This window comes from Micromesistius poutassou, assembly GCF_964030765.1.
Source record: "Micromesistius poutassou genome assembly, chromosome: 6".
Taxonomy (NCBI): domain Eukaryota; kingdom Metazoa; phylum Chordata; class Actinopteri; order Gadiformes; family Gadidae; genus Micromesistius; species Micromesistius poutassou.
The window spans coordinates 9,679,775-9,704,696 of NC_140276.1; the positions used below are offsets into that span (position 1 = coordinate 9,679,775).

Consider the following 24,922-nt stretch of genomic DNA (forward strand, 5'->3'; position numbering starts at 1 on the left):
CACACCACCCAGCACCGAGGAGCGGGAGGCGGGGATTAGAGCCCAACATCCCAGAACAAAACACACCTGAACCACATGTGGACAGAGGGCAGGAACCTAAAGCCCTCTGTCTCCCTGTGGGCGTCCCTGCGCGGCCTGCCCCTTAACGACATGCACGCGAGGGTTCGCCGGGGATTAAAGAGTCTGCTAAAGCCACGTATTATAGCGGTATAATGAGCCCCCGGTAAACACAGCTGTACGACCATCTGCGCTCTGACGGATGGCCGTGTCGCGCTATCACGGAGTCATTTAGCGAGCGCTTTCATCCCCAGCGACCAGGATTCCAGGGGGAGCAGGTCATTAATGAGCAGGTGCCCCGGTCTTCACCGGCCCGCTCACAGCATGGGCATGTTGCTCCGTGTGCAGTGCAGGGGCCGCGCTCATCGTTACCCCGGTTACTGGTCGGTTCCTCGTGTCCGTGAAGCGGCCCTCAGTGGAGAGCCGTCTGCTCTGAAGGCCTCTCTCCTCTGATCACTCGCTCTGATTGGTTTAGAACTCAAACTTGTCTTCTTGGCTCCTGGTCGATGTTGAGCCGTTTGTTTGTGTAGCTGTTCTTCGTCAGTGTGCGCTGTGTGTTCTGTTAATGATCTCCCCCTTTTTAACCGCTCGCTCTCAGCTCCTACTGACAGATGTTTCTAGAATGTAACTTAAGATCCCCTGGACTTCAGCTGAATGATTTTACTTCTTCACCTAAAATGTTATTACACGTTAATATTAACGTGTGATATTACCTTCTTTACTGAGTTACCGAGGCTGGCTGCAGCAGGGGGGGATCTGAACTCTACTGCAGTGAGCTTCAGTCATTCTTCACAGCGTGGGGATCTGAACCAACCACCAGCAGCGAGCTTCAGCTCTTCACAGTGGGGATCTGAACCCTAGTGCAGCAAGCTTCAGCTCTTCACAGTGGGGATCTGAACCAACCACCAGCAGAGAGCTTCAGCTCTTCACAGTGGGGATCTGAACCCTACTGCAGTGAGCTTAAGCTCTTCACAGTGGGGATCTGAACCCTAGTGCAGTGAGCTTCAGCTCTTCACAGTGGGGATCTGAACCCTAGTGCAGTGAGCTTCAGCTCTTCTTCACAGTGAGGGGATCTGAACCCTAGTGCAGTGAGCTTCAGCTCTTCTTCACAGTGAGGGGATCTGAACCCTAGTGCAGTGAGCTTCAGCTCTTCTTCACAGTGAGGGGATCTGAACCCTAGTGCAGTGCAGAAGCGGTGTGCAGGACGTGAAGGCAGTGGTTTGTGTCTCTGGGGTGTTCACCTCGTTGTGCTCTCCCTCTCCACTCCTCGTGAGACGGCGTCAGTGTGTGCGACATGACCCGGGCTCTGTGCACAGACACGCTGATTGATATCGCTGGGTTTTGATCTCCGTGGGTTTCAAGTCCTGCTCTGACAGAACTCATCTTGTTTGATTCAGGAACGTTAAAACAAATATACTTTCTTATTGTCGTCCTCTGAAGACTGATGTGTGATCGTCTGTCTGTCAGTTTGTTTTTATACTGCCCTAAATAAAGTGAATCCCCCCATCACCGCGTCAGTCTGCTGCTCTATGACTCACTTTCAGTCTCAGGTCCCTGATAAAAACATGTTATTTAGGAGGGTTACACAACTCAGCTGACACGTGTAATGCCACTGGTATTTAAGGGATTGGTCCAACACTGCCGCTAAACCAGAGTTCAGTAGGAACTGACATGTTTCTGTAAAGAATCTGACGTATTCACCCTCTACACAGAAGCGCTTTTGCGTTTGTTTTTGTAATTATCCATTTTACTCTCACCATAATAAACATTTGCGTTTCACTGTCGCCACTTGGGGGCGCTAATGCACAGAAGGTCAAGTGACCGATGCGCTGGTGGATGTTTTCTGTGTATCGATACGATCTGACTCGAGATCCGAGGTGAGTGTTGGCGACGGGTCGCTGCCAGCTGTTGTCAGCAGCAGGATGACGCATCTGGAGGGGACTGGGCGGCACGCGCATGTCCCCCCACAGACACACACACACGCCGTCACCCCCCCTCCACCACAGACACACACAAACACTCTGGTTGTGGTTCATATAAATTCCAGGCTGCGCATTTAACCAACTGCACTGCCCCGAGACACGCACATGTGCAGCCACAGGTGTGCGCACACACACACACACACACACACACACACACACACACACACACACACACACACACACACACACACACACACACACACACACACACACACACACACACACACACACAAATAGAGAAACCTGGGGTAAACAAGTCACACGGTCTGTAAAGGTTGGTCTAGTGGGGTTGTTGGTTTGATTCCCAATAGGTCGAATGAATGGGAGTTCGCCTAATCCATCAGTCACATTCGGACACGTGTATTCGGGATAATCGGTGTTTACATGGTGAGAGTGTTGAAGACATGTCTTAATTGTCTAACGCCTCTAATGTTAAGACTCATTTGTCTCACTAGCTAATTGAACCTGACCGCATCGACCCTGCAGATGCACTATTCCGCCACGGGGGGCGGTAGAAACACGCAACGACAACGAGGGCCTAAAAAAGTTCACATGAGGTCTATAACTATGAGATTATAACTAAATCAGTCTAAAACATACCAACGGATAACATCAAAGGGAATCAGGTTCAGGTTACTGATCATATATATACAAACATTTAACCACCTCAAAAATGGATAAACCTAACAATGTTAGTGCTTGGCACTAGTTTCTATGAACATCCTTACTGTACCGACAGCGATATATTGTTGTTTCTCTTTCTTCTGAAAAATGTACTTGTTTTAAGTTGCTATGGATAAAAGAGTTTGCTACACTCCCTCAATGTAAATGTAAATTATATGTTTGTATGGAAGGTACTCCTCAATCAATAATATATATTGAATCATTCCACAGCTAAGCGATCATCAAAATAAATAAACACAAATTAATTCAGAAGCAGGTTGTACTGTGCCAGACTCCACGGTCCCAACCTTCTCCACCAGTTAGTCGTCCTCCTGCCCTCCTCCCAGCCGGGGGTTACGAACCCTCCCCTTTGGAGCTGTGATGCCGGGCCCCGGGGGCCGCTGGCTGGCTCTCTGTTCTGTTCCAACAGCCCAGGGGCCGTCTGCAGCAGGCTGTAGTTTGGATAGCACAGCGCGAGGTGGAGAGTGACAGATCACTGTCTTCACACTCAACTGGAACAGATCTCAGGGTGCGTCGGTGCAGAAGGAAAAGGGTTCGCTTACGTTTACATTTTACATTCAGGGCATTGAGCATTGACGCTTTTATCCAAAGCGACTTACAATAAGTACATTTGCCAGAAGAAAGAAAAACAACAATATATCGCTATCTGTACAGTAAGGACCTTCATAGAACCAAGGGCCATGCACTAGCAATTCAATTTTCTATGCTAAGTGGTAGCATGTCTTTGCGCCTCTGCTAGGTGTGAGCATGTCATAGTGTCATGTCAAGTGTTAGCGTGGCAAAACTCCAGGGCTCTGTGTTAGCATGTCTTAGCTCAAATGCTCCCTGTTAGAGTTGCATACCATTAGGAAATGTTAGCATGACATAGCAATGTCGTGTGAGCATGCCATAACTCATACTCTTTAATGTCGGCGTGCCAAATCTCAGCTGCTGAGTGTAGAATGTCTTAGCTCCATTTTTAGCATGTCATAACGCTACCCTTCAGTGTTAGCCTAATTTGCCGACCGCTAAGTGTTAGCCTTTCTTAATTCCACTTTAAACTTTGGCATTGTCTTAGCTCCACTGCTAAGTGTTAGCAAACCATAACTCCTCCAAAGTTTCAGCATATCTTAGCTCCGATGCTAAGTGCTAGCAATGCATCGCTCCATCCGCTGCTAAGAGTTAGCACGCGACACTCCACCCCCCCCCCCCCCCCCCAGGTGGACGGCTTTGACCTTTGCTCTGAGGAAGCAGCGAGCAGAGCTGCTGGACATGTTAGCTCCCTAACCCCATGCTAACTAGCACGTAGCCCACGCTCCCGCGGCGCCTGCCGCGGGGGTGGGGTGGGGTGGGGGGGGGGGACGCATCCCGCTGGTATGTTTACACTAGCCAGAGGAAGCCTTCGTTGTCATCCCGCGGCGGCGGCAGGCGCACTGTTCCGTCCGCGGCGGCTCTGACAGTTGACTGCATCTTAATAACAATTCCTGCAGCGTGTTCGTCAATTGTCACACGGCGCGCTTGTGTAAACATTTTTGTGTGCGCGAGGCAAAAGGCTTTTGTGGAGCTGTCAGGTGCAATCAGGTCGTGTCGGGATCTGTATAATCTGGGCTGCGATCAGCACAGTCACTCCTCCACTGAAGATCTGTCGGACTCTTAATCACAACGCCTCAGCACGGCTGGGGATGTTTGTTAAGTCAAGGAGGAGAGCAGCAGTTATGTTGTTGGTTCTCTCTCCTCAGTGTGGGACCCACGGGGTTAGAGACACGTCAGTGTTTACTGAGGGGCTTGAGAGGGAAAGCTTGCACGGTTACGCTACTATTGGTGCACTCTGACCTTTCTGACATAACAGCGTTCACTTTTAAGTTTCACAAATGCACTTACACACCCTCGCACTCACCCGAGGGCAGTGGTGCCCAAAGATAACATACACACGTACACATACTCACACACACACTCGTGCCCAGAGACACGCACACACACACAGACACACACACACACACACACACACACACACACACACACACTTACAGACACACACACGCACATGCACACACACACACACACACACACACACACACACACACACACACACACACACACTCCGCACACAGACTGACTCACAACTACACACACCCTCACGCACACACACACTCATACACCATGGCATAAGATCACACAGACCTACACTCCCCTCCACACACACACACACACACACACACAGGGGGGAGTAATTGTCCAAATGGGAGGAAGAGGCGTGGAGGCTCTTCGTCGTGGTTAGGCTGAGACGGGGCCGGTAGGGCTGAGGGTCGCGGGTTCGACTCCCGGTACGACGGCTGCACCGCATGCTTATTACCGCTGTGGGGGAGGGAGGGGGGGGGGGGGAGGGAGGGGGGTTGGGGGGGAGGCGTTCCGCCCGGCGTGCCGCTACACGCCCGCGCATTACCTCTGCGGCGGGCTATGGCGGGGATGTGAGTGCATTCCTCTGCCCACCCGGCGCAGAGCCCAGGACTGGGAGGAGCCGGCGCCTCGGGCCCCTCCAGCAAAACATCCTCGTCCCCCCCGGGGGCCGGAGGGGCCGCGGCGGCGGCGGCGGGGGGCGGGGGGGAGGGGGGGTTTAACGCCACGTGATCGCTGCGTTACATTTACATTCAGGGCGTTTAGCAGACACTTTTATCCAAAGCTACTTACAATAAGTCCATTCGTCAGAAGAAAGAGAAACAACAATATATCTCTGCCGGTACAGTAAGGAGGTTAATAGAACCGAGTGGCTCAGGGTTCATCACCGGGAGTCTGAGTACAGACTCACCAGGGAGGCTCACCACAGTGTTTATCAATCATGTAAACGACACTATTCACTATTTACGTGTTGCGTTTGTTCACTGCTCGGAGATAAAGAGGATTTCTTCCCCTAATAAGGCCCCTAGCAGGCCCCGAGCTACCAGGGGTCCCTCCCTGGGGCCCCCCAGCAGGAGGGGCCCCTCTCAGGGCGTCTCTTCTGAGGGGTGGTGGGGTGGGGCTGGTGTCTCCACCAGCGCTCCCCGGTTCAGACGATGAAGAGGGTGGGCTGGGGGTCAGAGTGGGGGGTTCTGGGTAGTGTGGGAGGAGAGGATTGATTCCCCGCCACCACCTGACCCCCCGGTGGTGGTGTGTTCCTCCACCTCCTCCACCTCCTCCTGTGAGCTGTTCTCCTCCATCGTTACTCTGTCCTCGTGAGAAGCCTCTTGGAGCCTACGGGGTTCTGACTCTGAAAGGCTTTCAGAAGAGCAATGGTCAGCTTTAATCAAATTGATACAGAAACAGGATTATCTGTTGGCCTTAATCCGACCGATCTTTAGAAGTGGAAAAAACTGTTAATGCAGACTAAGTTTGGATCCACCCTGGTCTTTGTGTCCGGGCTTCAGCTGTGATTGGTCTATGTTGACCTGCTCTGATCTGGTCATCCAGCAGATGCTTCATCCTGTTTCTAAGTGAGGTGGAGAACAAGAGGCAACCAACATCTGCATCACGTCCAACCAGACGGCCACTGGATGGCTGTAAGAGAGAGGACGTGTGTGTGTGTGTGTGTCACATAAGTCCAAAACAGAGTTTATGTTCCAGTAGAACGTCCACAACAGAGCTGGAGAGAGAGGGGGGGGGGGGCCTGTGAGAAACGGTGGAAGTGAGAGGAAGAGTAGCCCATGGACCATGTGGGGGAGTCCATCATGTGGGGGAGTCCATCTTGTGGCGGTGGCATTGTGAGCTGTGAGTGGGCCACTCCTCACCCGTGTCCTCCTACGAGCAGAGGCAGGAGATCCTTCTCCTGGTGGAGATGGATCTCCGGCCGGACTCGCTCCCCTAAGAACAACATCGCGGTGTGTTCCGTCTGAAACAAACCTGTTATGTTAGATGTACATAATATGTAATAATATGTAATAAACAAACTGGTCAAATGGTACGGTAGGCTGTACCAGCAGCGAGCCCACTGGACTGGAGCAGACCCAGTGGCGCTGAACCCAGTAGAGATGAGACCAGACCAGTAGAGCTGAACCCAGTAGAGATTAACCCAATAGAGATGAACCCAGTCCAGTAGAGCTGAACCCAGTAGAGATGAACCCAGTAGAGATGAACCCAGTCCAGTAGAGCTGAACCCAGTAGAGATGAACCCAGTCCAGTAGAGCTGAACTCAGTAGAGCTGAACTCAGTAGAGCTGAACCCAGTCCGATGGACAAGTACCTCATAGAACTAGTGAAGAATATCAAAGCACTAAACTAATTATCCACAGCAAGTTGTTTACACTCATTGGGTGAAAAAAACTGCTATGGCCATGTGAGTGGTGTTTGGTGTCTCTCTCTCTCTCTCTCTCTCTCTCTCTCTCTCTCTCTCTCTCTCTCTCTCTCTCTCTCTCTCTCTCGCTTGCTCTCTCTCTACATCTGGAACGGCCCTTTCTTTGTCCTCGCCTTAATAATGTGAAGCTAAGAGCTCAACAGGTAGTTAGTAGTGATTGGTCATGGGTGGATTTTCTCTCTCTCTCTCTCTCTCTCTCTCTCTCTCTCTCTCTCTCTCTCTCTCTCTCTCTCTCTCTCTCTCTCTCTCTCTCTCTCCTCTACAAAGGCTAGAGGCTAGTATTTCACTGATTACAGACTTGTTCCATTTGAATGGTGGTTTTGTGTATTGTCAGAACAATGCTCCTATATGGGTGAGCGCGAGACAGCGCATTGGAGCTGGGACTGACATTTAGAGCTAAGGTTAAGGTTTAGAGCTAAGGTTAAGGTTTAGAGCTAAGGTTAAGGTTTAGAGCTAGGGTTAAGGTTTAGAGCTAGGATTAAGGTTTAGAGCTACAGTTTAGAGCTAGGGTTAGGGTTTAGAGCTAAGGTTTAGAGCTAAGGTTAAGGTTTCGAGCTAAGGTTAAGGTTTAGAGCAAAGGTCTAGAATTAAGGTTTAGAGCTAGGGTTAAGGTTTAGAGCTAGGGTTAAGGTTTAGAGCTAGGGTTAAGGTTTAGAGATAAGGTGTAGAGCTAAGGTTTAGAGCTAGGGTTAAGGTTTAGAGCTCTATCCTTCACCACACTTAACCATCTCTGTAATGGGAATATAAAGACTACACTGTTGTTATTGGTCCATGGGTTAAACTAGAGACACCTTACTATCTAGCATCTAATATCTAAAGATTATTAATATTAATTCTACCAACGGTCTCCTGGAGCCACTCTGTCTTAATGAGGTCCTGGTCCTGGACAGGGTCTCTGATCCTGGTCTCTGGTCCTGGTCTCTGGTCCTGGTCTCTGGTCCCGGAGAGGGTCTCTGGTCCTGGACAGGGTCTCTGGTCCTGGTCTCTGGTCCTGGTCTCTGGTCCTGGTCTCTGGTCCCGGAGAGGGTCTCTGGTCCTGGACAGGGTCTCTGGTCCCGGAGAGGGTCTCTGGTCCTGGACAGGGTCTCTGGTCCCGGAGAGGGTCTCTGGTCCTGGACAGGGTCTCTGGTCCTGGTCTCTGGTCCTGGTCTCTGGTCCCGGAGAGGGTCTCTGGTCCTGGACAGGGTCTCTGGTCCTGGAGGGGGTCTCTGCTCCTGAACAGGGTCTCTGGTCCTGGAGGGGGTCTCTGCTCCTGAACAGGGTCTCTGGTCCTGGAGCCAGCAGGTCTTAACGAGGTCCTGGTGGGTCCCGGGGAGGGGTGAGACCACACAGGGGCCGGACCTCATTAGCTCCCCAAGCCCGTCTGTCTTTGGTTGACCTTCAACCACAGATCTGCTGCGTTCTGCTCCAGAGGCGGAGGGATGGCCTGGGTGGCGACCGGCGGCCCCCCAGCCAGAACACGCTCTGGGCTCGGGGGGCGGGGGGGGGGGGGTTAATTGAAAGCATGGACGTGAGGAAGCAAGCGTGCAGAGGGGAGCCCACAGGTTGAGGGTCTGGTCGCCCTGGTAACCAGCTAATTCTGGTTCCTACAACAGATGTTATATTCTGAGCATGCTGTGGCAACTGTGGGAATCAAAGCCCTAGCCTAGCTAGTTAATGCCCTGTTGAGGCTTGGACGGGGAATTGAACCCTAGCCCTGTGAGTTAATGTCTTGCTCTACCATTGAGCAGCACAGGACCAGCCTGTGTTCTCCAGTCCGGAAGGTTCCGGGTTCGATGCCAGAGCGAGGAGCCCTGACGCCTCGCTGCTCTCATGTAAACATCCCTTTAGATTACACCGTCTGCTTATGAGTCAATAGGGTGGAGGAGAGAACCAGGGTGGAGGTAGAGGAGTTGAGAGGTGGTGGGAGAGAACTAGGGTGGAGGTGGAGGTGGTGGAGACCCAGGGTGGAGCTGGTGGAGACCCAGGGTGAAGGTGGAGGCGGAGGTGGACGTGGAGGTGGTGGAGACCCGGGGTAGAGGTGGAGGAGTTGAGCAGTGGGGTTAGAGAGATTGGTCGTGATGGTGGTGGAGACCCAGGGTAGAGGTGGAGCTGATGGAGACCCAGGGTGGAGGTGGAGGCGGAGGTGGTGTAGACCCAGGGGGATAGAGGCCAGTCCTGGGTGCTCCATTCCACCTGAGGGAGGGGGCCGTCGGTGTGTCCGTCCGTCTGGGTGTTAATCAGAACAAGCGTTCCTCTGGTCCCCTGACAGCGGCTGCCTTTGAACACTCACTTAGTACTTCTCACCCTGCGCCCTAAAAGTAATTACTTCAGAATCAAAGTCCTCATCGGGGGGGGGGGGGGGGGGGGGGGGGGTGATGGAGGCTGGGGGGGGGTGGGCGAGTGAGGCCGGGGTAGAGGGGTTCACTAGCGGGCGGTGCCCTTTGATTCCCGGGGCTCTTCAAAGCCTCTCTCTGTGATTGTTTGTGGTGCGGGGGTGAGAGGGGCGGGATATGATTCTCGCTGCGCGTCGTTACATCCTGCTAAAGACCCGGCACGTCCAGGAGCGGGGTCCCCCCCCTCCCTCACGCCCCAGAGAGGGGGGGCCCCCACACCTCAGACCGGGGGCCCCCACACGGCTCAGGGGCCGGCTCAGGGGCCAGGCCCGTCCAACACACTGGGCTTGTAAACCTCTAATGACTAATATCCCGGCTCAGCCTTCATGTGTTCACGTGTCTTCGTGTTGTTAGTGGCGGGAGGTGACGGTGGTGATGATCACCGTCGGAGTGGTGGAGCCAGCGTGGACCCCCTGTGGAGACCCTACACCTCTCCCTCTCCCTCTCCCCCTCTCCCACTCACACACTCACCCACTCACCCCTACACTCACGCTTCCTTTCACCCACTCGCCCCCTCATCACCCACTCACCCACCATGTCGTATGCCTCTCTATCCCACACTCACCCTCTCACCCTCTCACCCTCTCACCCTCTCACCACTCCCAGCTTTCCTCACCCTGCTGGCCAAATGGCCTCTAATGACTCCATGAACACAGCACCCTCTCCCCTCCTCTCCCTCCCCCCTCCTCTCCCTCCCCCTCCTCTCCCTCCCCCTGTGTGTCTCACCCTTATGACCCGACCGCGACCCCCCGCCAGCACTTCTGTGTGTGAGGTGTGGGTGTGTGTGTGTGTCTGTCTGTATGTTTGTGTGTGTGTGTGTGTGTGTGTGTGTGTGTGTGTGTGTGTCCCTGTATAGTAACGAGGTGCGCTTGATTCCTCAGAGATGAGAGGGAGGTGATGGGGGGGGGGGGGGGGTGGGGGGGGGGCATTTTGGCTTCTGTTGTGATATAACCCTGAGAAATCTTCTGGGTGGTTTTAATAAACCTTCTCTCTCACACACACACACACACAAACACACACACACACTCACACACTCACACCCCTCTAAGTGGGTCCGTCCGTGTTGAAGATGAAAGAGTGTGGGGGGGGGGGTGGGGGGGGGTGGGGGGGGTTCAGGGGTGTCGGGGGGGGGGGGGTCCTCAGGTTAACCAGCCGCCGCCGTAGGGGCCCCGCCGGCCTTTGAAGGGCCCGGCCCCCGGCTCCCTCACACACCCCAACTTCCTCTCTCCAATCGGGAGCCTGGAAGACTGCCCCCCACCCAGCTAACCCACCCAGCTAACCCACCCAGCTAACCCATCCAGCTAACCCACCCAGCTAACAGTCAGTCAGTCCTATCCAGTCAGTCAGTCAGTCAGTCCTATCCAGTCAGTCAGTCAGTCAGTCCTATCCAGTCAGTCAGTCAGTCAGTCAGTCAGTCCTATCCAGTCAGTCAGTCAGACAGTCCTATCCAGTCAGTCAGTCCTATCCAGTCAGTCAGTCAGTCCTATCCAGTCAGTCAGTCCTATCCAGTCAGTCAGTCCTATCCAGTCAGTCAGTGGTCTCCGGTGGTTCTTGGTCAGGTGTGGGGGGACCCTGTAGGCCCCGCCCCCCTCACCTGCCCAGGTGAACCAGGACCTGTTTGGCTTCATCTAATCCCTCAGGTAACCTGACCCCCATCTGCACACACACACACACACACACACACACACACACACTGACACACACACACACACACACACACACACACACACACACACACACACACACACACACACACACACACACATACACACACACGCACGCACGCACTGATACACACGCACACACGCACGCATGAACACAAGCTAACAAACACACGCACGCAGTGACATACACACATACACACACAAACACACACACACACACACACACAAACATACAGACACACAAACACTGACGCACACACACATCCCCCCCCCATCCCCTTCTCACTCTACTATTCATTCCCTAACCAACAGTTGGCCAACCAACAGAGGATGACGACATACAATAGTATTGTTGTTTTGAATCAGGTAGGCCTATATTAAAATCAACAATCAAATGAAATCCCGTTTGGACGTTAATTTAAGTCTCAGTTGAGATTGAGTATTTTATTTTGTATCTTCGTGTTAAGCTTTTATTTATGCTGTTTATCTCCGGTGATATGAAGCAATAAGCAGCCTGCAAAAAAAAAACAGATTTACATACAGCCAACTAATATCTGATCCGTTCAGACTCGTCCTCAACAAGGTACCCGAACCATCGCTCATAAATCTCACAATAGCCTAAGTCTATTATTAAACAACGATGTACTAATTTATCCTGAAGATATCGAGCCGAACCCGAACCGATCTGCAGAAGATAAACTCTTCATCCCTAAACCATAAACTCCTCCTTTGTGCCGTAATGGAGGAGTGACGTCACGAAGCTGACGGCTGTCACAAACATCGAGTGACTTTCTGTGGTCGTCTCGTTCAGCGTCATCATCATCATCCTCATCATCCTCATCATCATCGTCTTCATCGTCATCTCTCCAATCACCCTCACCTGGCCTCACCTGGCCTCACCTGGAGACACCACGTGGCCTGGAGGGGAAGGGACCCGGGCCTCCAGACCTCCAGAGCCGCGTATCAAACCGTCCGGGCTCCAATCCACAAACCCGCCGAGAGAGAGACGATGAGGTCCACCACTTCACTTCACTTCACTCAGTTCAGTATTCAGACCTCCTTCATAGTATATAATCATTATAGAATATATCATAATCAAACTTTATCATTAGTGTGACGACGAGAGACGATGCGGTCCGAGACGCAGCCCACCGCCTCCTGCAGCACACAGAGAAATAAAGGCGCTCACTGGAACCGAAAACGGTTCTTCAGAGGGATGCCATAGAATGACCGTTTCTGGTTCCACAAAGAACCTTGTCCTTCCTTCCCCTTAAAGGTCCGACAACAGTGCTTCAAAAAAACAAAATGTTCAAGATGATCATGTAAAGGAGGTCTGATCATCGTACTAGGATGATCGGAACTCCTGATAGAATCACTGAATCAATATCACATTTGTTATTGCCTAACGGGCCTATTGAAGGTTAATACTGGGGCGTATTTTACATTAATAATTCCGTGACAGTCCTTCATAATGATACACTTAATAACACAACACGAATACGGGTCATTATAATAATTTAATAATAGGCCTATAATGTACAGCATGTTCCATCATAACGCTACGATTTGTATGTGTCTTTTATCATCAACAGGTTCATATTTCATATCGCATATTAACGGGCCGTATAAGTTCGAAAAACAACACGAACTATTTCATATTTAACGATGAACAGATCGGGTCGCCCGCCTCCTCCTCCTCGCTCCTGGTGCGCGTGCACGCGCGGAGCCGCCGCGGGTCCGACGGGCTCGCGGGCGGGTCGCCCTATCAGGTGCGGACCGCCCGACTCGTTTCCACCCACCGGAGCCTCGCGGGACCCACCTCCCGCCGCACGCTCACACTCCGCTCTGCGTCACCGGGACACGAGCTGCCGCCGCTGCTGCGCCTCCACGCGACCCGCAGCTCCCTGGATACCGAGACCACGAGACCTTTCGTTCCCGCCACCACGTACCGGACCCTTTCTCTGCGCGTGAACCTTTTGGTTGAGGCATATTGACGGCTGCAGGTTCTAAGTTCGTTCGGACTCCCCGGTCCCCGGTGCTGCCGGTTCAGAGTCTACTCGGACCCTCCGGTCCCGGTGCTGCCGGTTCAGAGTCTACTCGGACCCCCTTGTCACCGTTCTCCGGTGCCGCTCGTGCTCTGACAGAACACGCCGCCCGTCGCCAGGTGTCGTCATGCGCCGCAGGCACGCGCGGGTCTGAGGAGAGGTCCGCGGTGGTCCCCGCTCGCGGACAGGTAGAGGCGCGTGCATCCACCTTTCCGCGTGATTGACGTGGCTATTCTACTTTTTTTTTTACTTCTTTATTTTTCGGTGCAAATTCATATTTTTTTTGCGGAGAATATTTGAGCGCTAACTGATCGCTCGGACCGCCTCGTCCCGGGACAGCGGGCTCCAGCCCCCCCTCCCCCCGGGGGTGTTTGGGATCATATCCGCCTGATGTTGCGCCCCGTGACGCCGCCGCCCCGCGCTGATCTGTCATTACACTGGAATTCAACCGTGCGCGTGAGCCCGCCCTGGAGGAGCGGGTCTGTCCGCGTCCCGGACTGTGATCTGTGAGACAGGTGTCTCTCAGGTGTCTCTCTCTCAGGTGTCTCTCTCACCATGTCGGTCCTCCCGTCCAGGCTCGTGTACCTGTAAGTGTTCCGCGCGTCAATAGAAAAACTAAAACGTGTTATGTCGTCATCCAGGTAGAGTTCACTTAATGACACGCTCTTCCTCCTCTCTCCCCCTTATCTCCCCCTCTCTCCCCTCATGCTCGCTCTTTCCTCTCCAGGTGTTTACATTTGCTGGTCCTCTATTTCCAACTCCAGGTACGTTCCCCCCCACCTCATATACCTGCGCGCGCGCCCGCGTGCGTGTGCGTGTGTGTGTGTGTGTGTGTGTGTGTGTGTGTGTGTGTGTGTGTGTGTGTGTGAGAGAGAGAGTGTGCGCGCCTGGTTCAGAACGGTTCGGAGCGCAGAGTGGCGGTTCTTTTTATTGAGTCCATAATTGATCCCGGATCGGTTTAACGACACGCTGTAAATTCAGCGGTTAAAAACCACAGATGAATTAGTCCCAGAGAGACACACTGGCATATTCTGTAAAACGGGAACATTTGTGCAAATGATGAGTTTATGTGATAGTAAAAAGAGGATATTCTCCAAATGTATAATATAGGCAGGCTGTGATCTGATGTGAGAGAGGCTCTGAGCGTTAATTGGTTTAGCAGAGTGTAATTGTACTTCATCCGGAGAAATGAGGCGCAGATGAATTTGAGGGCCTCAAAAAAAGAGTTAAATCGAATCAACGCAGGGGCTCAGAAATACCGCAATATCAAGGTAATATACAATGGTTTATAATTATAGAAATAATCAAATTTACTTTGATCTGATTCAATAATAATATAGAACTACAGTGATTGGCTATTATATCGACCAGGGCCTCTAATGCTGTTCAATCAGAATGATGGAGAATATACTATTGTCTTATTCAATTACATCGATATAGAATCTAATTAAATTAGAATTAAAATGGAATTCAAACCATATAGAAAATAACCTCATAGCGATCTGCACACTTTGTGTAATAATATTTGCAATATATTCACAGTGCATGTATCTGTTTTTCTGCGTGTCTATATCTAGATCTATGTAGAACTAGAACTCGATTTATCTGAGGATAATAGATCATCTATAGTGCTAGATCTATCTGAGTATAATCTATCATCTAGTACTAGATCTATCTGAGGGTAATCTAGATAATCTAGTACTAGAGCTATCTGAGGGTAATCTAGATAATCTAGAACTAGAACTAGATCTATCTGAGTATAATCTATCATCTAGTACTAGATCTATCTGAGGGTAATCTAGATAATCTAGTACTAGAGCTATCTGAGGGTAATCTAGATAACTATAACTATAACTAGATCTATCTAAGTGTAATCTAGAATATCAATTATCTAGAACTAGATCTATATAAGTGTAATCTAGAATATCAATTATCTAGAACTAGATCTATCTGAGTATAATCTATCATCTAGTACTAGATCTATCTGAGGGTAATCTAGATATTCTAGAACTAGATCTATCTGAGGGTAATCTAGATAACTATAACTATAACTAGATCTATCTGAGTGTAATCTAGATAATTTAGAACTAGAACTAGATCTATCTGACTGTAATCTAGAATATCAATGATCTAGAACTAGATCAATCGTCATCATCTCGGACCGTGGGACGAGAGGAAATAGCGCAACATTTCAGTTTTTCAGATCGGATCCTGATCACCACAGCTTGTTGTGTTGTGTTGTGTTGTGTTGTGTTGTGTTGTGTTGTGTGGTGCTTTGAGGTGTGTTGTGTTGCAGTGTTTTGTGGTGTGTTCTGTTGTGTTGCGGTGTATTGCAGTGCTTTGTGCAGTGTTGTGTTGTGGTGTATTGTGTTATTGTGTGTTGTGGTTTGTTGGGTTGTGGTTTGTTGGGTTGGGGTGCATTGTGTTGTGGTGTGTTGGGGTTTGTTGTGTTGCGGTATGTTGTTTTGTGTTGCAGTGTGATGCGCTATAGTGTGTAGTAGTGTGTGGTGTTGTGTTGTGTTGTGTTGTGTCGGAGCACAGTGTTTTGTGTATTGTGTTGTGTGTGTGTGTGTGTGTGTGTGTGTGTGTGTGTGTGTGTGTGTGTGTGTGTGTTAGACCATGCTCTGCTGGGTAAGAATGTTGTCCTTTGGCTCTGAGGAGCAGAGTTTGTTTATCTGTGTGTTCATCTGCTTACTGATTGTTTGCTTGTTTGTTTCCTCAGTGTTTGTTTATTTGTTTGTTTAGTGTCTGTTAATCTGTTTGTTAAGTGTGCATGTATCTGTTTACTTTTTGTTTGTTTACTCATTGTTTGTTTATTTGTTTGTTTAGTGTTTGTTTATCAGGGGATATCAGGACTTCTGACTGCTTGACAACTCATATAAGCTACACCCCCCATCTCCATTCAGTGAGGTATCAGTGGGTGTTGTAGTTCTTTAGGAACGGACTCCATTCTATCTGTAGTCCTCTGTGCTCTCAGTGGGACGTTCCTTTTCTAATCTTGACGTGTGATATGTGATATATCAAACCTCCTGCATTAAGGAGTACAGGCTGCTCCCTATCTGATGGGCCAAGTATTATGGGGTGTCTACCAGCCCAGAAGGTTCTGGAAGGCTGGAGTTGGTCTGGACGGTGGTGTAGACGTTTAGATACATACGCAGTTAGTAGTACTGTCTACAACTGCTACTGTGTGTTCTGTAGTACTGTAGTACCACAGTCTGTACTGTGTTCTGTAGTACTGTAGTACCCCAGTCTGTATTTTGGTACCACATTGTGTACTATTTTCTATAGTACTATAGTTCTCCAGTGTGTACTGTAGTACCCAAATGTGTACTGTGTTTCTCTGTAGTACTGTCAGTGTTGTGCAAGTTGATACTTCACATGAACTAGTTCAAAGTTCAGTTCATACAAAAGAAAATGAATAAATTCACGTTCATAGTTCACCAGTTCAGTTTTGAACTAGTTCATGTTCAGTTCATTAACAGTTTTTTTTAAGAAACCGAAGAAAAACTGTGGGAGTGAGTATTCTGTGCTTATCTTTTAAAATGAATCCTCTCCATTACCTGCTGCCCATCACTACAATCTCATAAACTCAATAAACATGTAATCTGGACCTAAGCATCAATTCAGGATGTCACAAAATCTGAACTAGTTCAAGTTTTTTAGTTAAAAATATGTTACGTTCAGTTCAAAGTTCATAGAAAAATGAACTTGTTCAATGAACTAGTTCTTTTGAACTAATTCATGCACAACACACAGTACTGTACTACTGTGTGTACTGTAGTACACCAGTGTGTACTGTGTGTTCTGTAGTACTGTAGAACTCCAGTGTGTACTGTAGTACCTCAGTGGGTACTGTGCTTCTCTGTAGCACTGTAGTACCGCAGTTACAAACACCATGGCTCGCTAGAGGTGAGCATGGTTAGCTAGAGGTTAGAATCGCTAGCTAGAGTTTAGCATGGTAGTCTAGGGTTTATGACAGGGCAGTGTCAGGTGTGTTTAGTTCAGAGCAGCATCATGAAATCAACAGCTGAAGGCAACGGATCCACGACTCATCGGAAGTGCACGCTCTGCACATGCTCAATCTGCACACGCACGCTCTGCACATGCTCAATCTGCACACGCACGCTCTGCACATGCTCAGTCTCGCACGCGCGCTCTGCACTGTGTGCTCCAGATGCCTCGAACACCAGCCTTCCGAGTTGCACTTGCGAAACCATTTCCTGTGTCGTAGCACTTATAGCGTTCCTGTTCGTCTTTGTGAGCGTGTCATGTCATTGGCTAGTCGTTGTTTATTGTTAGCTACATTAGCCTCTTTAGCAAACCAGCTTGAAAAGAAACAACACAACTTGACATTGTATTGCACGCACAGCAAGACCGTGCAATGCATACATTGGTGACCGGAATAAAGTAGCAATGTAATCAAGTGTGTAAGAGCATTTAAAATCGAGATTAAAATGAGCAACAAAGTACAAATACAGAGAAAATAAATCTCTTTATGGGCGCAGCCATTTTTGTTGAGCATGTCATCACTGAACTCGGTCTACTCTCAGAATTCCGAGGGGGCGGGACCAAAAGGGGGCGTGCCTTTGTGAAATGCCGCAAGAAAGCTGGGAGATTTCCCCACTTGCAACTTGGAAGGCTGGTGTCCGAGGCATCTGAAACACACCATTAGTCTGCACACGCACACTCTGCACATGCTCAGTCTGCACATGCACGCTCTGAGCATGCACGCTCTGAGCATGCTCAGTCTGCACACTCATGCTCTGAGCATGCTCAGTCTGCACATACTCAGTCTGCACATGCACAAAGGCACACCTACACAGACACACAGACACACACACACACACACACACACACACACACACACACACACACACACACACACACACACACACACACACACACATACCCCTTTTGTAGGTGAACTTCAGAATCCTGGCCAGGTGGATCTAAATGCAACACTTCCTGTGTGTGTGCGTGCGTGTGTGTATGTAAGTGTGTGTTTGTGTGTTTTTTTTACTACAGCCGTTATGTAATTTATGGTGCGCTTCAGCGCCTGTGGGCAGATATTTGTTGAGCAACAGGTCTAGGTACTACAGGTCTAGGTCTATAGATCCAGATGCTACAGGTCTAAGTGTGACATATATATATATAGTCTACAGGTCTAGATGCAGCAGGTCTAGGTACAACAGATGTTGATGGTTCAAGTCTAAGTATTACATATCTAGATTGTACAGGTCTATGTCTATAGATCTAGATTCTACATATCTGGGAACAACAGATGTAGATGCTTCAAGTCTTACTAAACATATCTTGAGTCTACGGATCTAGATGTTGCAGGTCTAGGTCTATAGATCTAGAGTATACAGGTCTAGATGCTACAGGTCTAGGTCGATAGATCTAGTGTCTACATAGATACTTCAGGTCCTGGTCTATAGATCTAGAGTCTACAGGTCTAGATGCTGCTGGTCCTGGTCTATAGATCTAGATGCTGATCATCTAGATCAGCTCAGATGATCGCAGGACAATCGCCACATTGTTCAACCTCACGCCCTCCAGCTCCACGTCTTGGAGCCCATAAAGCATTTCTATCAACACCTGTTCCTCGGAGATCTCTTCTCCTCCCTCTCCCTCCCTCCCTTCTCTCTCTCATCCTCCCTCACCCTCTCCCTCCCCACTATCCCTGTCTCTCTCTCTCTCTCTCTCTCTCTCTCTCTCTCTCTCTCTCACACTCTTTCTCTCTCTCCCTCCCTCCCTCCCTCCCTATCGCTAGCTCTCTCTCTCTCTATCTCTCTCGCCCGAGGAGTCTCTCTATTGATGCTAAAATAAGTCCTAATGTAAACCTCTCTCTCTCTCTCTCTCTCTCTCTCTCTCTCTCTCTCTCTCTCTCTCTCTCTCTCGCCCCAGGAGTCCCAGCAGACCTCGGCTGACTTCAGGTTCTATATCGAGAACCACACGCGGAACCCAGAGGACCTGAGCCGGAAGCAGGTGCGGATCTACCAGCTGTACAGCCGCACCACGGGGAAGCACGTCCAGGTGCTGGACAAGAGGGTCAACGCCAACGGGGACGACGGCGGCAAGTTCGGTACGGAGCCCCCACAGGACCCCCGCTGACAGGGGCCCGCCCAACACGGACCCCCCAACACAGACCCCCCCAACACAGACCCCCCCAACACAAGGACCCCCAACACAGACCCCCCCCCAACACAAGGACCCCCAACACAGACCCCCCCAACACAGACCCCCCCAACACAAGGACCCCCAACACAGACCCCCCCAACACAGACCCCCCCAACACAAGGACCCCCAACACAAGGACCCCCCAACACAGACCCCCCAACACAAGGACCCCCCAACACAGACCCCCCAACACAAGGACCCCCAACACAGACCCCCCAACACAAGGACCCCCAACACAGACCCCCCAACACAAGGACCCCCAACACAGACCCCCCAACACAAGGACCCCCAACACAGACCCCCCAACACAAGGACCCCCCAACACAGACCCCCCCAACACAAGGACCCCCCAACACAGACCCCCCAACACAGACCCCCCCAACACAAGGACCCCCCAACACAGACCCCCCAACACAAGGACCCCCAACACAAGGACCCCCCAACACAGACCCCCCAACACAAGGACCCCCCAACACAGACCCCCCAACACAGACCCCCCCAACACAGACCCCCCAACATAGAGTGTGTGTGTGTGTGTGTGTGTGTCCCCCTCCCTCCAGGGTGCTGGTGAATAGACCAGTGTCTTTACCTAATGGATCATTTTAACTCTGAGACCACTGAAGACACCCTGGAACCTGACCTGGGACCCCCTCCTCCCCCCTCCTCCCCCATCTCCTCCCCCAGACTGCCACCTCCACCCCCCGCTCCTCCCCCATCCCTTCTCCTCCCCCCCTCCTCTCCCAGACTGCCGTCTCCACCCCCTTCTCCTCCCCCATCCCCTCTCCTCCCCCCCTCCTCCCCCAGACTCCCACCTCCACCCCCTTCTCCTCCCTCATCTCCTCTCCTCTCCTCCCCCACTTCCTCCCCCAGACTCCCGCCTCCACCCCCCTGGAGGCGAGACTCCCTCACCCTGACTGCTCCTGACGAGCTGGCGGTTGCCCTGCGTGGGCTGACTCCGCTGTCCGTCGGTGTGTGAATGTGTGCATGAGCGGGTGGATGTGAGGCAGTGTTGAGCAGCGCTTGTGAGTGGTTAGAAAAGCGCTGTCTGTTTACCATTCGTTATGTTGTGGTTCTTTCTCTGCGGGAGTCTGACGCGTTGTTCTCTCTCCAGCGCTCCTAGTGGTGGAGACGGAGACCTTCGGCAGCCACATCCGCATCAAGGGCAAGGAGAGCGAGCACTACATCTGTATGACGGACAAGAAGAAGATAGTGGGCCGGGTGAGTGGTTTGTCTAACCCCTACCTGCTACTTAATGACCTGTCTCTGTGCTGTCTAACCCCTACCTGCTCCTTAATGACCTGTCTCTGTACTGTCTAACCCCTACCTGCTCCTTAATGACCTGTCTCTGTACTGTCTAACCCCTACCTGCTCCTTAATGACCTGTCTCTGTACTGTCTAACCCCTACCTGCTCCTTAATGACCTGTCTCTGTACTGTCTAACATCTACCTGCTCCTTAATGACCTGTCTCTGTACTGTCTAACCCCTACCTGCTCCTTAATGACCTAGTATGATAATGATATTACCCAGCATGCCCCTTGTTCCATGATGTGATCGTTCCGCAAGTGGCCGTCAGTAAGCTAGGGCAATGACATCACACATGTGGTTACCACGACAACCGCTTCCCTTTGAATACCCGTCTTAGTGTTGGGGACGTGCTGGAGAGGTGTGTGTGTGTGTGTATAACAGTGTGTGTGTGTGTGTGTGTAACAGTGTGTGTGTGTGTAACAGTGTGTGTGTGTGTGTGTGTGTGTGTATGTGTGTGCGTGTGTGTGTGTAACAGTGTGTGTGTGTGTGTGTGTGTGTGTGTGTGTGGGGGTGTGTGTGTGTGTGTGTGTGTGTGTGTAACTGTGTGTGTGTGTGTGTGTGTGTAACTGTGTGTGTGTGTGTGTGTGTGTGTGTGTGTGTGTGTGTGGTTGTGTTTGTGTGTAACAGTGTGTGTGTGTGTGTGTGTGTGTGTGTGTGTTTGTGTGTAACAGTGTGTGTGTGTGTGTGTGTGTGTGTGTGTGTGTGTGTGTACGTCTGAGGCTAGCTCTTTCACTCCAGATGAAACACACTCAGCTCCATAACCTGTTCCCCAACGGCCCTCACATGTGACATGTCATTGTGTCCTTACTGGTTGCCATGGCACCATCACACTCTCTCATCACGCTCTGTTTGACAAGAGTCTGATGCAGACCAGCATAACAACAACAGCATCGCTATGGAAACCATACCGTACTGCGTGTGCTAGTAGACCTAGCAGACCTGCAGAACTCCTAGACCTGGCAGAAGGCCCACAGTCTACCTGCACGCCTCCTGCATCAAGAGGTCTAGCTGTCAGCCATGTTGTCGTTGACTTCCTGTGGGCTGACTTCCTGTCTGTCTGTGGCTCTAACTTCCTGTCTGTCTGTGGCTCCCTCCCCGTGTTCATCGTCATAGAAACATAGACCTGTACTCTGAGTCTAACAGAACCAGGTCCTGGTTCCCTGGTCCCTGGAGGAACCAGCCGCTCAGTAACCAGGTGGTCAGTAACCAGGCGGTCAGTGACCAGGTGGTCAGTAACCAGGTGGTCAGTAACCAGGCGGTCAGTGACCAGGTGGTCAGTCACCAGGGGGTCAATAACCAGGCGGTCAGTGACCAGGTGGTCAGTAACCAGGTGGTCAGTAACCAGGCGGTCAGTGACCAGGTGGTCAGTAACCAGGTGGTCAGTAACCAGGCGGTCAGTAACCAGGCAGTCAGTAACAGCGTGGTCAGTAACCATGCGGTCAGTAATCAGGTGGTCAGTAACCAGACGGTCAGTCACCAGGCAGTCAGTAACAGCGTGGTCAGTAACCATGCGGTCAGTAATCAGGTGGTCAGTAACCAGCTGGTCAGTAACCAGGTGGTCAGTAACCAGTCGGTCAGTAACCAGGCGGTCAGTCACCAGGGGTCAATAACAAGGTGGTCAGTAACCAGCTGGTCAGTAACCAGGCGGTCAGTAACAGCGTGGTCAGTAACAGTGCGGTCAATAACCAGGCGGTCAGTCACCAGGCGGTCAGTAACAGTGTGGTCAATAACCAGGCGGTCAGTCACCAGGCGGTCAGTAACCAGGCGGTCAATAACAGCGGTCAGTCACCAGGCGGTCAGTCACCAGGCGGTCAGTAACCAGAGTGTCTCTCTCTCTGCCCGCAGCAAGACGGCCGTAAGCAGGAGTGTGTGTTCGTGGAGGAGTTCCTGGAGAACAACTACACGCGCTGGTGTCGGCCAAGTACAAGGGCTGCTACCTGGGCTTCAACCGCAAGGGCCGGCCCAAGAACGGCTCGCGCACCGCGCAGACGCAGCAGGAGGTGCACTTCATGAAGCGCCACCCCAAGGGCAAGGCCGACCCGCTGGAGAGTTCCGCTTTACCACCGTCACCAAGGGAACGCGCCGCGTGCGCCGCTTAAAGATCCGCCCGCGGCGGAACTGACGAGCCTCCGCCCGCTGCTGCCCGCCGCTGCCGCCGCGCCATCGCCGCCGCCGCCTGCCATCGCCGCCATCGCCACCGCCGCCACCATCGCCGCCGCTGCGGGATGCTATCGAGGGACTGGTTTTATTATTTTTGTAAAGAACTCTTTTTTTGTCTGTGGTTAAAGAAACACAAAACGAACGTTTGAGGAGCTTTTGAACGAGGAACCGGAGGAGGAGCGGAGACGAGGAGGAGGAGAAATCAAAGAGGTTTTATTTTTTTATTGTGGACTTTGCGGGACTCCGCGGAGGGTGGGGTTGAGGTGGTGCTGATGCTGGAGACGCGGCCGGGTCGAGACCCTGGGTCACGGCGTGAGCGGGGGTCCTGCTTGGGGACGCTGAGCGACTGACATCGTTGCGGACCCCGCAGTCTTTATGGGAATACCGTGTTGCTTTCTGTTTGCGTTGCCCCTGACGACGCAGACTCCATACTTTCCAGTGGAATCAGGAGCCATGGAGACGCGGCCGTGACGACCGGCCCACCTGACAGCCACGCCTCTCTCTCTCTCTCTCTCTCTCTCTCTCTCTCTCTCTCTCTCTCTCTCTCTCTCTCTCATCTCTCTCTCTCTCTCTCTCTCTCTCTCTCCCGCCCGCTGCTAGCTTGGCCACCGCGCGCGGGCTAGCCGGGTGGAATGCGCGGTCGCTGGCCGTCCCTGAGCGGAGGGCGACGTGCTTTGACTAGTCGGCGGAGCGCTCCGCTCTGCGCTCTTGTTTAAACACTACGGGGGGGGGGGGGGGGGGGGCTGTGTTTGATCTGATTCATATTCTCCGCTGTCTTCCAACCTCATCACAGCACAATTTAATCCCTGCTCCCCCTCCTCTCCTCCTCGCCTCCTCCTCCCTTCCTCCTCCTCCTCCTCACCTTTGATTCCTCCCAACCTTCCCCTTATCCCCTTCCCCCTCTTCTTCCCCCTCCTCCTCCCCCTCCTCATCTCCTCCTCCTCTTCCTCCTCTTCCTCTCTCCTCCTTCTCCTCCTCTTCCTCCTCCTCCTCCTCCCCCTCCTCCTCCCCCTCCTCATCTCCTCCTCCTCCTCTTCCTCCTCCTCCTCCTCCTCCTCCTCCTCCTTCTCTCCTCCTCCTCCTCCTCCTCTTCAAACCCGGTCCTCATCTTCATCATCTTCCTCTGTGTGTAGACAGAACTCGACCAAAACCAGATTGACATTAGATCCAATTCATGTCCAATGAAGGAAACGTGAAATGACGGGACAGATGTTTGGGTGAACTTTGACCTCTGCTGTCCACAAGGTCATCTTCATCATCATCATCATCAACTTCATCATCATCATCATCATCATCATTCATCATCACCCATGACCTCCCATCTCATTGGACGATTTCAACCTGAGACTTACGGGAAACAGAGAGCCCCCATGACGCAGTTCAGAACGCCAGAGGTCAAAGGTCACAGGCCTCTGCTGAACCCTAGGAGGCTGCGTTTTCCTCCTCCTCCTCCTCTTCCTCTGGACTCCTAACCTCCCTCCCCCCCCCCCCCCCCCTCCCAACTCATGTACCAACCCTTCATTTTTTTAAGCAAATGTAAACAAAGTAATTTTAAGACTATTATGAAGATATTTATTGCCTCTCTTTGTAAATACAATGTGATGAGTTCTATCTGGCCTCTGCTAATAAAATGACGGACTATATTCTAAAACACGGAGCTATAATGTCTGGTGGGCTCGCGGCTGGGAGGGGAGTTACGGTTCGTGGAATCTGGGATGTTTCGCCCAGCGCAGGTAGACCCCGGGCCGCGGTACATTCCCTTCTCCCTCCTCCTGCCAAGGTATGCATGTTATACACAAAACCCGACGTGTGAGCTCTGCTTTTAAGGTCAGACGCTCTCAAACGGACCGCCCGCACCTCCGCACTATTTATATCTCCCAGAGCTAGCCGCCGCCGACGCAGACCCTAGCCTTAGCGTCGTGATGTATGACGATAGCTGCCTCAGAGTTAGCGTTAGCTCAGTGATGTATGACACTAGCCGCTGCATAGTTAGCGTTAGCGTTAGCTCAGTGATGTATGACACTAGCCGCCACAGAGTTAGCGTTATCTCAGTGATGTATGACACTATCTGCCGCAGAGTTAGCGTTAGTTCAGTGATCTACGACACTAGCCGCCGCAGAGTTAGCGTTAGCTCAGTGATGTATGACACTATCCGCCGCAGAGTTAG

General features: G+C 51.5%; 1 protein-coding gene across 1 annotated transcript; it reads left to right on the forward strand.

Annotated features, from left to right (window-relative positions):
- Positions 1-13,664: 13,664 nt before the first annotated feature.
- On the forward strand, positions 13,665-22,717 carry LOC311345507 (fibroblast growth factor 18-like; the record flags this gene model as incomplete). The annotated part of the gene is given in 7 exon segments (XM_084469929.1): positions 13,665-13,696; positions 13,837-13,873; positions 19,017-19,194; positions 20,401-20,507; positions 22,441-22,498; positions 22,501-22,638; positions 22,641-22,717. Coding segments are annotated over 7 exon segments (627 nt in total).
- Between the last annotated feature and the right edge of the window lie 2,205 nt (positions 22,718-24,922).